This window comes from Oncorhynchus mykiss, chromosome 10 (assembly GCF_057628025.1).
Source record: "Oncorhynchus mykiss isolate SJ-2025 chromosome 10, ASM5762802v1, whole genome shotgun sequence".
NCBI classification, from domain to species: Eukaryota; Metazoa; Chordata; class Actinopteri; order Salmoniformes; family Salmonidae; genus Oncorhynchus; species Oncorhynchus mykiss.
Window position 1 is genome coordinate 34,915,001 of NC_143031.1, and position 12,500 is coordinate 34,927,500.

Consider the following 12,500-nt stretch of genomic DNA (forward strand, 5'->3'; position numbering starts at 1 on the left):
GGCAGACTGGCCCAGTAAACATCAGCCCTGAGCTCTCTTGCTTATCCTCTCTCTCTCTCTCTAAATACACTAAGTGCACAAAACATAAAGAACACCTTCCTAATATTGAGTTGAACCCATTTTGCCATCAGAACAGCCTCAATTCTTCTCCGCATGGACTCTACAAGGTGTCAAAAGCATTCCACAGGGATGCTGGGCCATGTTGACTCCAATGCTTCCCACAGTTGTGTCAAGTTGGCTGGATATCCTTTGGGTGATGGACCATTGTTGATACACACAGGAAACTGTTGAGAGTGAAAGACCCAGCAGCGTTGCAGTTCTTGACACAAACCGATATGCTTAAAAATACTTATTTAAAATGTCTCCTCCCCTCATCTACACTGATTGAAGTGGATTTAACAAGTGACATCAATAAGGGACCATACCTTTCACCTGGATTCACCTGCTCAGTCTATCTCATGGAAATAGTTTTGTACAGAAGGTGTATGTATATACAGTATCTCCCTTGCTTTCTTTCTCACTTTCTCATTCCCATTTGCCCTCTTGCTTACCATCCCCCTCACTCTCTTTCTCTCTCTCTCTCTCTGTTCTGTGCCTTGCTCTCTCCTTCACTACTCTCTCTCTAGTCATGTAATTGTTTCACTCTCTTCTTTCTCAATCCCCTTGTCTTTTTTACTCTCCTTTGTTTCTCTCTTTCTCTCCTATTTCTCTCTCTCTCTCTCTCTCTCTCTCTCTCTCTCTTTATCTCACTCTTTCTCTCTCTCTATCTATCCTGCAGCCCCTGTATCGATGTGCCTCCTGCCCAGACCTGAAAGGCGAAGTCTTGAATTCCTTCTCCTAATTATTATTATTATTATTTTTTACATCTGAGGGCCTGAAAGTTGTGTGAGGGGCACACACAGAATGACAGAGTAAGGAGGAGGTGAAGGGATGAACAGATGAGCGAGAGGAAGGAGTGTGAATGCTGTTGATATCATGGAAGGAGTGAGTGTTGTGTCCCTCTGGGTTTGCATCCGACCCAGATGATAAAAGCAGGAGCAGACACATAAAACAGACCTCCCAGAGCCAGGCAGATACAGCAGGCAGAAATAACTCAGCCAAGTATAAGAGAGGAGCCATGTCTTGGCTAGATTCTGTATTGTAGAAACAGATCTGGGCTGTTCTACCTTTCCTCATGTTGCTGTATCTATGCTTTCTCACTATGTACTGACACCATGTGCCCCAGCTGCCCTAACCCTATCCCTAACCCCAGCCCCTGCCCTAACCCTAACCTTAACCCTAACCCTAACCCTAACCCTAACCCCAGCCCCTGCCCTAACCCTAACCTTAACCCTAACCCTAACCCCTGCCCTAACCCTAACCCTAACCCCAGCCCCTGCCCTAACCCTAACCTTAACCCTAACCCCAGCCCTAACCCTAGCCCCTGCCCTAACCCTAACCCCTGCCCTAACCCTAACCCTAACCCTAACCCCAGCCCTAATCCTGACCCTAACCCCTGCCCTAACCCTAACCCCTGCCCTAATCCTAACCCTAACCCTAATCCTAACCCCATCCCCTGCCCTAACCCTAACCCCAGCCCCTAACCCTAACCCTAACACCAGCCCTAACCCTAATCCTAACCCTAACCCCAACCCTAACCCCAATCCTAACCCTAACCCTAACCCCAGCCCTTTCCCTAACCCTAACCCCAGCCCCTGCCCTAACCCTAACCCTAACCCCTTCCCTAACCCTAACCCTAACCCTTTCCTCATGTTGCTGTATCTATGCTTTCTCACTATGTACTGACACCATGTGCCCCAGCTGCCCTAACCCTAACCCTAACCCCAGCCCCAGCCCTAACCTTAACCCTAACCCTAACCCTAACCCCAGCCCCTGCCCTAACCCTAACCTTAACCCTAACCCCTGCCCTAACCCTAACCCCAGCCCCTGCCCTAACCTTAACCTTAATCCTAACCCCAGCCCTAACCCTAGCCCCTGCCCTAACCCTAACCCCTGCCCTAACCCTAACCCTAACCCCAGCCCTAATCCTGACCCTAACCCCTGCCCTAACCCTAACCCCTGCCCTAATCCTAACCCTAACCCTAATCCTAACCCCATCCCCTGCCCTAACCCTAACCCCAGCCCTATCCCTAATCCTAACCCTAACCCCAATCCTAACCCTAACCCCAGCCATTTCCCTAACCCTAACCCCAGCCCCTGCCCTAACCCTAACCCTAACCCCTTCCCTAACCCTAACCCCAGCCCCTTCCCTAACCCCAACCCCTGCCCTAACCCCAGTCCTGTCCCTAACCCCAACCCCTGCCCTAACCCCAACCCCTGTCCCTAACCCCAACCCCTGCCCTAACCTCAACCCCTGCCCTAATCCCAAACCCTGCCCTAACCCCAACCCCTGCCCTAACCCCAGCCCCTGTCGTTATCCCAGCCCCTGCCTTATAACCCCCTTCCCTAACCCCCTGCTTTAGCCCCAGCCACTGTACTGAGCCTGGCCCCAATACGCTGCTCCTGCCACAATCCTATTCCCCATCCACATCCCCACCCACAGCCTGGGAGTGTCAGTTATCGATCCTCTGGCATCCACACTGGTTAGATGAGAGAAGGGGATGAACATGGAGGGATGGCTGGCTGCATTCTCTCTTACATCTCACTTTACAGAGCAGTCGGCCTGCTCAGCTGGTGGCGTTAGGGTGGGACGGAGCCCGGTGGGTAGGTGGAGGGGGAGAGGGAAGGATTCTGGGTAGTGGGAGTTGACTTCCCAAACATGGTTTCCAAGGCAACAGCTCCCACAAGGACAGGGCTTCCGGACCCCTTAAGTGGGGGGAAAGAACAGCCAAGGATTCTAATGCTGCTCCAAATGCAACATGTAAACATTGCCGTACTGAATGAGTCAATAGTATTCACGCACAGCTGTCGCTCTCAGAAAGCATATCTGTTCTGTTATAAAGTGTTATAAATGTGTAATGCAGAAACAAATGAAACAGTAAAACAGAAAGTTTAACACTTGAGATAAAATGTCTGTGTGATTTACATTTTTGCAGATGCTCCAATCCAGAGTGACTTACAGTAGTGAGTGCATACATTTTCATACTTGTTCCTACTGGTCGCCCGTGGGAATCAAACCTGGTGTTGGAAGTGCCATGCTCTACCAACTGAGCCACACGGGACTGTGTGTGATCAGAGCAGATTGAGTTATGTATCCAACAGGAAGTAAAGCAGATGTCAGTCTAGAGCAACAACAGGGCTAGCCCATCTTCCTCCTCAGGGGATACTCCCCTGGCTGCAGGGTTTGGTTCCAACCCAACTATAATACACCTTATGCTAATCAGCTGCTCCGCAGGACCCTGATTAGCCCTAGAGTCAGGTGAGTTATAGTAGGGTTGGAACAAAAGCCTGCACTCTATCCTCTTGTGACGCAGACCTAGACCGGTTTATGAGATCTGTGAGGAGACCAAGACCAGCTGAAATGTTTTTAGTTGTATTTTATCGGGAGTGGTCCAAGCCAGAGAAGCGGTGAAGGGCTTGGTCACACGTTTATAGCCTGAACCCTGCCCTGGTCCGGACGACTCTGATGAGGTCATGGAAAGAGTCAAGCAGCCGGCTTCTCTTAACAATTAGATGGTCTGATAGCTGTGTAGTGGATGGGTGCTGCTTCATTTGAAGTGATTACTCTGAAGGACTTCCCTTCCCTCCTCCATCTAATTTGGAAATGCATTCTGAGCTTCCGGCCTTATCTTCACTGTATGGCTGCGGGCTGGGGTGGTGGTGTGTCTGGGAGTGTGTAGATATACGCTTGTGTGTGTTTCTCTGCACTTTTGTGTGTCTGTCTCAGTCTATCTACGTGTGTCTGTCTCAGTGTGTGAAGACATGTGTACTTGTAATCTGTCTTTGTCTACAGTATGTGTGTGTGAGGTTGGATGGTATCGTACCTTGGTTGGAGAGCATCGTTGCCAGAAATTCTGACGGCAGATCCCCGGAAGGCTGGTTCAGGTTACAATATATACATTCGGTGGGCTGCCACAAAAAAATATAAGTTCATAAGTACAAAGTATTTAATAATTTTACATTGGAAATGGTAAAAAATGTGTACCAACCTCTCATCCCATTCCACAACCTCCACCTATCCAACATGTCTCCATCCAACCACATCCAACCGCCCTTCACTCTGCTATTCTTAATGGCTGTTTCTGACTATGGATTTCCGTTCCTGGCTGTGTCCGTCCGTCCTTCCATCCCTCCATCTGTCCTCTCCCGTCTCTCTCCTCCATCTAATCTGCTCATCTGGCTTTCTGCTTTAAATGCTTCTCCATTTGGCCTGATTACTCTGATTACGCTCCTGTCTCCCTCCCTCCCTCTCTCTTTGTCTGTCTCTCTCTCTCTTTGTTTGTCTCATTCTCTGCGAGGGCTTGCTGGCCTCTCACAGGGAAATGAAGGGAACTATCCCCTCAGGCCATTTGGCACGGGTGCAACAAGAGGAGAGGAGGAAAAGGACCTAAAAATCAGATCCAGATGTATCAGGGTATCGAATAAAGCACGTAACAGCCTGTTGAACACATAACAGAAGATTCTGCTGCATCTGTTGTCGTTAGGATTTGTAGCAGATATTCAGAGGGTATTTTTGTAGGTGCAACATCATCTTTACTAAAACTCACACACTGTATTATTCAAATAAAATATGAAAAACATTATTGTCCACAGAATGTGGAGTCGTTCCCTGCTACATTATGTCCCTGTGATGAAACAAGTCAATGTGTTTGTGTGTTAATCCCAGGATACTAATGTTTTCCATCTACATTCCAATATCCACGTTGTTCCTGTTTGTGGAGGATAAGGCTGAAACAAAAGGAACTTTTTAACAGGGGCAATTTCTCTCTCCCTTCCACACCCCAGATTGGGTTACTACAATGACAACCTAGGACCTTAGTGACACTCATAGCAACTAACACACTGCAACGTTTTCCCCAATTCATCTCTGTATATCTTCGGATAGGCGGACGGACAGGCAGGCGGATCCAATGCCCTTCCTTTCTTCAGTGTGTGTGAGTGAGTGAGTGTGTGTGTGTGAGTGGGTGTGAGTGGGTGTGAGTGGGTGTGAGTGAGGGTGTGTGAGTGTGTGTGTGTGAGTGGGTGTGAGTGGGTGTGAGTGGGTGTGTGTGAGTGGGTGTGAGTGGGTGTGAGTGGGTGTGAGTGAGGGTGTGTGAGTGGGTGTGAGTGTGTGTGAGTGGGTGGGTGTGAGTGGGTGTGTGAGTGAGTGTGAGTGTGGCTGAGTTTACAGAGAGGCTGAGTTTACACAGCCAGCCCAATTCTGATCTTTTTTCACTAATTTGACTTTTGACCAATCACATCAGATCTTTTTTAGAGCTTTTTCAGAATTGGGCTGCGTATCTCAACGCAGCCAGAGAGTGAGCTGTGTAGGGGAACAGATGCTAAATTACAGGCCAGACTAATCACTTTATCTCTTTGGCCCTGCTTGGATAATAATAGTTATACTCTCAGCACTAGAGAATTTCAAAATCAAATCAAACTTTAATTGCCACATGCGCCAAATACAACAAGTGTAGACTTTACCGTGAAGTGCTTACTTACAAGCCCTTAACCAACAGTGCAGTTCAATGTTCATAATGATGTTGATAATATTGCCTATGTGGATATTGGGTCTATTTGTGTCCAGTTTATATAACTCAGTCACGTTGCTCAGGTCAGGTCTGCTTAACTGCAGTATAGGTCCACTCTACTGCATGTACAGTTTTACCAAACATGGGAAGTGAAATATTGAAGCTGTCTGCATAAATTAGTTGTGAGAAAGTGAAAAGTACGTTGACTTCCGGCTTTCCAGATGTGTTGTAAGTGGTAAAGAGTAAGGAAGAGTGATGAGCTGTTTGATGTGGTTTCTTTTAGGGGTAAAGAGGTGTGAGTTTCCTTAACGTGTTCTGGGATGAAATGTAACAGTGTTCTGAAATATCTATCTCTCCTTCTGTTCCAGGTCTCTCTGATGTGCCGTGAGAGGTGTGACTCCCCCGTCCCTGCCCCAGTCCTGACCCCATCCCCCTCCCTCGTGCCCCTCCTTCAAGGATGGACCCTCCCCCGGGTCGTGGCCCTGCCCCAGTCAGGATGGACCTGGATGGTCTGGACCTCCAGCAGGTGCCTGTCCTCTCCCTGGACCAGATTCGCTCCATCCGGGCCAGCAATGACTATGTGGAACGCCCCGTTGCCCTGGACCACACCTCACATTCTGGCTTCTTTTACGCCCACGACGACCGCTACCCCATCACCCATGGGTATCCCCCTCAAGGTTACCTTCATGGTTACTCTCAGGGGTACCCGTCCCACGCCCCTCTCCCCCGGAGCCAGAGCCAGCAGCAACATGCCCACCTGACCCATCTGAGTCGCTCCAGTACAGCCAGCTCAGCCATGTCCCGGACCAGCGCTGCCTCCGACCAGAGACTCCTGGCGGGTCTGACGCCCTCCCACTCTGGCCTGGCCTCAGTGGTGCACTCTCAGCCTAAAGGAGAACTCAAGCCTGAGGCTTCCCTAGGTAAAGGCCTGGAGGAGGGAGAGGACCTGGGCTTGCACCTGTTTATCTGTGAGCGCTGTGGGAGGTGTAAGTGTCAGGAGTGCTGCGCTCCGCGGAGCCTGCCGTCCTACTGGGTCTGTAGGCAGCGCTGCCTCTGCTCTGCTCAGAGTGCTGTGGAGTACGGCACCTGTCTGTGCTGCGTTAAGGGCCTGTTCTACCACTGCTCCGCTCAGGATGACGAGGACAACTGTGCCGACCGGCCCTGTGCTTGCACGCCCGCCCACGCCTGCGCTCGCTGGGGTACCATTGGCCTTCTGGCGCTGTGCCTGCCCTGTCTCTGCTGCTACCCACCTGCCAGACTGTGCCTCGCCCTGTGCCAGCAGGCCCACGACCGAGCCACCCGCCCTGGCTGCCGCTGCAGCAACACCAACACCGTGTGCCGCAAGATCTCCACCTCCAACCCCAACCCCGGGCATGCCCCCTTCCGCAGCAAGTCCCTGGAGAAGCCTGTATGACAGTGGTGCACCTGGAGTCAGTCGTCGCCTGGACAACGCAGTCTTTGACAACATTGCTATGACAATGCAATCGCCCCGCCCAGCCCGTCGTGATCTACCTACCGTGACCTTTCACCTTACGTACTTTCCATACTTCTTCTTTTCCTCCTGCCTGAAGAGAAATGACCAAACGCCTTACTGTACTTTACTGTAACTGTATTGTACGTGTGGAGACTCGAGCCGAAACCTGAAACCGCCTGGTGCTTTTTGCTGAACTGACTGCCAAACTTAACCTTACTGTGTTACTGTGTGGGCATACTGTCTCTACCTTTCCCTTACTGTGTTACTGTGTGGGCATACTGTCTCTACCTTTCCCTTACTGTGTGGGCATACTGTCTCTACCTTTCCCTTACTGTGTGGGCATATGTCTCTACCTTTCCCTTACTGTGTGGGCATATGTCTCTAGCTTTCCCTTACTGTGTGGGCATACTGTCTCTACCTTTCCCTTACTGTGTGGGCATATGTCTCTACCTTTCCCTTACTGTGTGGGCATACTGTCTCTACCTTTCCCTTACTGTGTGGGCATATGTCTCTACCTTTCCCTTACTGTGTGGGCATACTGTCTCTACCTTTCCCTTACTGTGTGGGCATACTGTCTCTACCTTTCCCTTACTGTGTGGGCATGCAGTCTCTACCTTCCCCTTACTGTGTGGGCATGCAGTCTCTACCTTCCCCTTACTGTGTGGGCATATGTCTCTACCTTTCCCTTACTGTGTGGGCATACTGTCTCTACCTTTCCCTTACTGTGTGGGCATACTGTCTCTACCTTTCCCTTACTGTGTGGGCATACTGTCTCTACCTTTCCCTTACTGTGTGGGCATACTGTCTCTACCTTTCCCTTACTGTGTGGGCATACTGTCTCTACCTTTCCCTTACTGTGTGGGCATACTGTCTCTACCTTTCCCTTACTGTGTGGGCATACTGTCTCTACCTTTCCCTTACTGTGTGGGCATGCAGTCTCTACCTTCCCCTTACTGTGTGGGCATATGTCTCTACCTTTCCCTTACTGTGTGGGCATACTGTCTCTACCTTCCCTTACTGTGTGGGCATACTGTCTCTACCTTTCCCTTACTGTGTGGGCATGCAGTCTCTACCTTCCCCTTACTGTGTGGGCATGCAGTCTCTACCTCCCCCTTACTGTGTGGGCATATGTCTCTACCTTTCCCTTACTGTGTGGGCATACTGTCTCTACCTTCCCCCTACTGTGTGGGCATGCAGTCTCTACCTTCCCCTTACTGTGTGGGCATACTGTCTCTACCTTTCCCTTACTGTGTGGGCATACTGTCTCTACCTTCCCCTTACTGTGTGGGCATGCAGTCTCTACCTTCCCCTTACTGTGTGGGCATACTGTCTCTACCTTTCCCTTACTGTGTGGGCATACTGTCTCTACCTTCCCCTTACTGTGTGGGCATGCAGTCTCTACCTTCCCCTTACTGTGTGGGCATGCAGTCTCTACCTTCCCCTTACTGTGTGGGCATACTGTCTCTACCTTTCCCTTACTGTGTGTGCATGCAGTCTCTACCTTCCCCTTACTGTGTGGGCATACTGTCTCTACCTTTCCCTTACTGTGTGCATGCAGTCTCTACCTTCCCCTTACTGTGTGGGCATACTGTCTCTACCTTCCCCTTAGTGTGTGGGCATGCAGTCTCTACCTTCCCCTTACTGTGTGGGCATACTGTCTCTACCTTCCCCTTACTGTGTGGGCATGCAGTCTCTACCTCCCCCTTACTGTGTGGGCATACTGTCTCTACCTTTCCCTTACTGTGTGGGCATACTGTCTATACCTTCCCCTTACTGTGTGGGCCACTCTACTGTAGATAGTACTGTGGCTATTCTCTGTGTGCACCTGCCTGGCCGACCAGACCGTTACTCAACAGACCAACCTCACTGTGCTGTGTGATGGGCTGGGGTTTGCTCTGTTAGACTTGACCTATTTATTTATTGGACTTCCTCTTCAGTGAGGTAGAGCGATAGAGAGAGACATAGGTAGAGAGGTAGAGAGAGAGTGAGGTAGAGAGGTAGAGAGAGAGTGAGGTAGAGAGAGAGAGAGACATAGGTAGAGAGGTAGAGAGAGAGAGTGAGGTAGAGAGGTAGAGAGAGAGTGAGGTAGAGAGAGAGAGAGACATAGGTAGAGAGGTAGAGAGAGAGTGAGGTAGAGAGATAGAGAGACATAGGTAGAGAGGTAGAGAGAGAGTGAGGTAGAGAGGTAGAGAGAGAGTGAGGTAGAGAGGTAGAGAGAGAGTGAGGTAGAGAGAGAGAGACATAGGTAGAGAGAGAGTGAGGTAGAGAGATAGAGAGAGCGGACCATGTGTTACATGTGAGTACAGTGAGCGAGCTACTAGTACAAATCCTAACACAGCCATTAAATAAAAGGGGTCTCTAGCAAATGTGTATTCCAGGCATGACAGAGACAGGGTGGTCTACAGGGAGTCTACAGGTGTGGGCCTCCTTCCCTCCCCTCCCTCTCTGAAGAGGCATCCTGGAGCCGACAGACTGAATGGACATACAAGATGTGGCAACGAGCGGCCATGGCAGACTTTTTGTCTGAGGCTGATGCAAAGACCCTTTCCTAATGGTGGAATAAAAACACAAACTCTGAAACACAAACATGTATTACTGTTTGACACACCAAAAAGGGACCATGATGTACCCGGAGAATCTAAAGTGATTAAGCTCATTTAATATGGAAAGCACTGTGAGATATAGAGGTGAATCGTCTGTAGTGTTGCCCAGCTGTCTAACTAACAGACTAACCTGGGGGGCCTCCCTTATGACCAGGCAGTGTGTGTGTGTGTGTGTGCGAGTGTGTGTGTGTGTGTGTGTGTGTGTGTGTGTGTGTGTGTGTGTGTGTGTGTGTGTGTGTGTGTGTGTGTGTGTGTGTGCGTGCTTGCACGAGCATGTGTATGTGCACAAATCTTTGTGTGTAAGTGTGTGTTCTTACCTGTGTATGTACAGTATACACTATATATATACAAGAGTATGTGGACAACACTTCAAATATGTGGATTTGGCTATTTCAGGCACACCCGTTGCTGACAGGTGTATAAAATGGAGCACACAGCCATGCAATTTCCATAGAGAAACATTGGCAGTAGAATGGCCTTACTGAAGAGCTCAGTGACTTTCAACATGGCACTGTCATTGGATGCCACCTTTCCAACATGCCAGTTTGTAACATTTTTGCCCAACTACAGCTGCCCCGGTCAACTGTAAGTCCTGTTATTGTGAAGTGGAAAAGTAGGAGCAACAACGGCTCAGCCGCAAAGTGGTAGGCCACACAAGCTCACAGAACAGGACCGCCAAGTGCTGAAGCATGTAGTGCATAAAAAAGTGTCTGTCCTCGGTTGCAACACTCACTACCGAGTTCCAAACTGCTTCTGGAAGAAACATCAGCACAAGAACTGTTTGTTAGGAACTTATGAAGTGGGTTTCCATGGCTGAGCAGCCGCACACAAGCCTAAGATCACCATGCGCAATGCCAAGCGTTGATTGGAGTGGTGTAAAGCTTGCCGCCATTGGACTCTGGAACAGTGGAAACGCGTTCTCTGGAGTGATGAATCACGCTTCTCATCTGTCAGTCTGATGGACGAATGTGGTTTGGCGCATTCCAGGAGAATGCTACCTGTCCCAATGCATAGTGCCAACTGTAAAGTTTGGTAGAGGAGGAATAATGGTCTGGGGCTGATTTTCATGGTTTGAGCTAGGCCCCTTAACAATGACATTCTATACAATGACATTCTAGATGATTCTGTGCTTCCAACTTTGTGGCAACAGTTTGGGGAAGGTCCTTTCCTGGTTCAGCATGACAATGCCCTCCATACACAAAGCGAGGTCCATACATAAATGGTTTGTCGAGATCGTGTGGAAGAACTTGACTGGCCTGCACAGAGCCCTGACCTCAACCCCAATGAACACCTTTGGTATTAATTAAAATTCCGACTGCTAGCCAGGCCTAATCACCCAACTTCAGTACCCGACCTCACTAATGCTCTTGTGTCTGAATGGAAGGAAGCCCCTGCAGCAACATTCCAATATCTATTGGAAAACCTTCCCAGAAGAGTGGAGGTTGTTATAGCAGCAAATGGGGGACCATCTCCATATTAATGCCCATGATTTTGGAATGAAATGTTCGACGAGCAGGTGGTCACATACTTTTGGTCATGTAGTGTATATGTGAGTATGTGTGTGTGGGTGTCATGTCCCCTCCTGTGTTAGTGTGTGTCGGGCCTGTGTATGTTTGCTGTCATCAGAAGCCTCCTGTTATATTTTTAGGTTTCCTCTCCGCGGCAGGCTGACGCCAGACTTCCCTGACCCCTCACCGCCTGTCTCTCCCCTCCTCACCTCCCCTGCCTGTACCCATCCCTCAGCCTCCCCTAACCCATTCCTTCCTCCCCTCTCCTCTATTCCTCCCTCCATCCTGATAGCGTTGCTGTCTACCGTGCACCAAAGAGATGGAGCTACCCTAAATTCCCAATACAGAGGAATATCATAGGGCATGGACAGTAAGCCAGCTAAGGCTTAGGAAAGGGAGCCAGATAAGAAATGTTACCTCCGTTATAGATCCTTACCACTGCGTCCACAACACATTATGCATTTTGCATGGTCAGGGCTTTCCTCTTCTTGACAGATTCCTCTGGCCAGTTTGATCAACCTCAGGCGAGTCCTCCCCCCGACCCCACTGGGGGGTGGAGGGGGGCTAGCTAACACCTTCCAGCATCACATCTTAGCACCCCTTCCCTCCCAGTTACATTCCTACTAACTGTATGGACTAAGTAAAGGTGTCAGTGTGCTTCAGGTTGGCAGTTCAGCAGGTCAAACTGAACAAGTGCACTCACATACTCTATTAGAAGACCATCACTTGATAAATGAGAAAGAAGCAGCAATAGTACTGGTTGTCCGTTCTGAGACGCTGTAGCCAGAATACACTTCCTAAAAATAGTCAGATAACTCAAGGAATTTGTCATTAATGTTGAGATCTTAGTTGCTCAATTTTACATCTAACTAAGATGTTAGGTGCAGTATTTCTCCAGCGAAAAAATTTGAATGAAAACTATTCGTCTCACGTTGAATGACCACAAACAATCCTTACTGTTGTCCAATCACCAATGAAGAGGCCTAGACTTCGGGTACCGATTTCTGCTTGTCTTGAGAAAAAGTTTGGTGTGCCCGAACAACCAAAAACACCCTTGCCGAAGACCAAAACGAACAAAAACAGCAAAAAAATTTGTCATAATATATGCAGTCACTATTCCAAACTGTTTCGGCTGGAAAGCATGCAGACGCTTAATAGGTTCCAGTCCTCCTTCTCTGAGAGTTGATCTCTGAGAGGAGGCAATTAGCTGTATGATAGCTTCTAATGGGGAAGGAGGGAGGGATGGAGGTGAATGGAGGAAAGTAGAGTGTGGGAGAGAGCTGTGGAAGTGGAGAAGGGAGGAAAG

General features: G+C 49.4%; 1 protein-coding gene across 1 annotated transcript in view; it reads left to right on the plus strand.

Annotated features, from left to right (window-relative positions):
- The window catches only part of LOC110533717 (protein sprouty homolog 3), a 19,834-nt gene that overhangs the window by 6,108 nt on the left and 1,226 nt on the right, over window positions 1-12,500 (plus strand). Inside the window, exon 2 of the mRNA XM_090186438.1 lies at window positions 5,978-12,500. This exon is cut by the window's right edge and continues 1,226 nt beyond it. Coding sequence (XP_090042564.1) covers window positions 6,067-7,023 — 957 coding nt within the window. The 5' untranslated portion in view covers window positions 5,978-6,066 and the 3' untranslated portion in view covers window positions 7,024-12,500. The remainder of the gene's footprint in view (window positions 1-5,977) is intronic.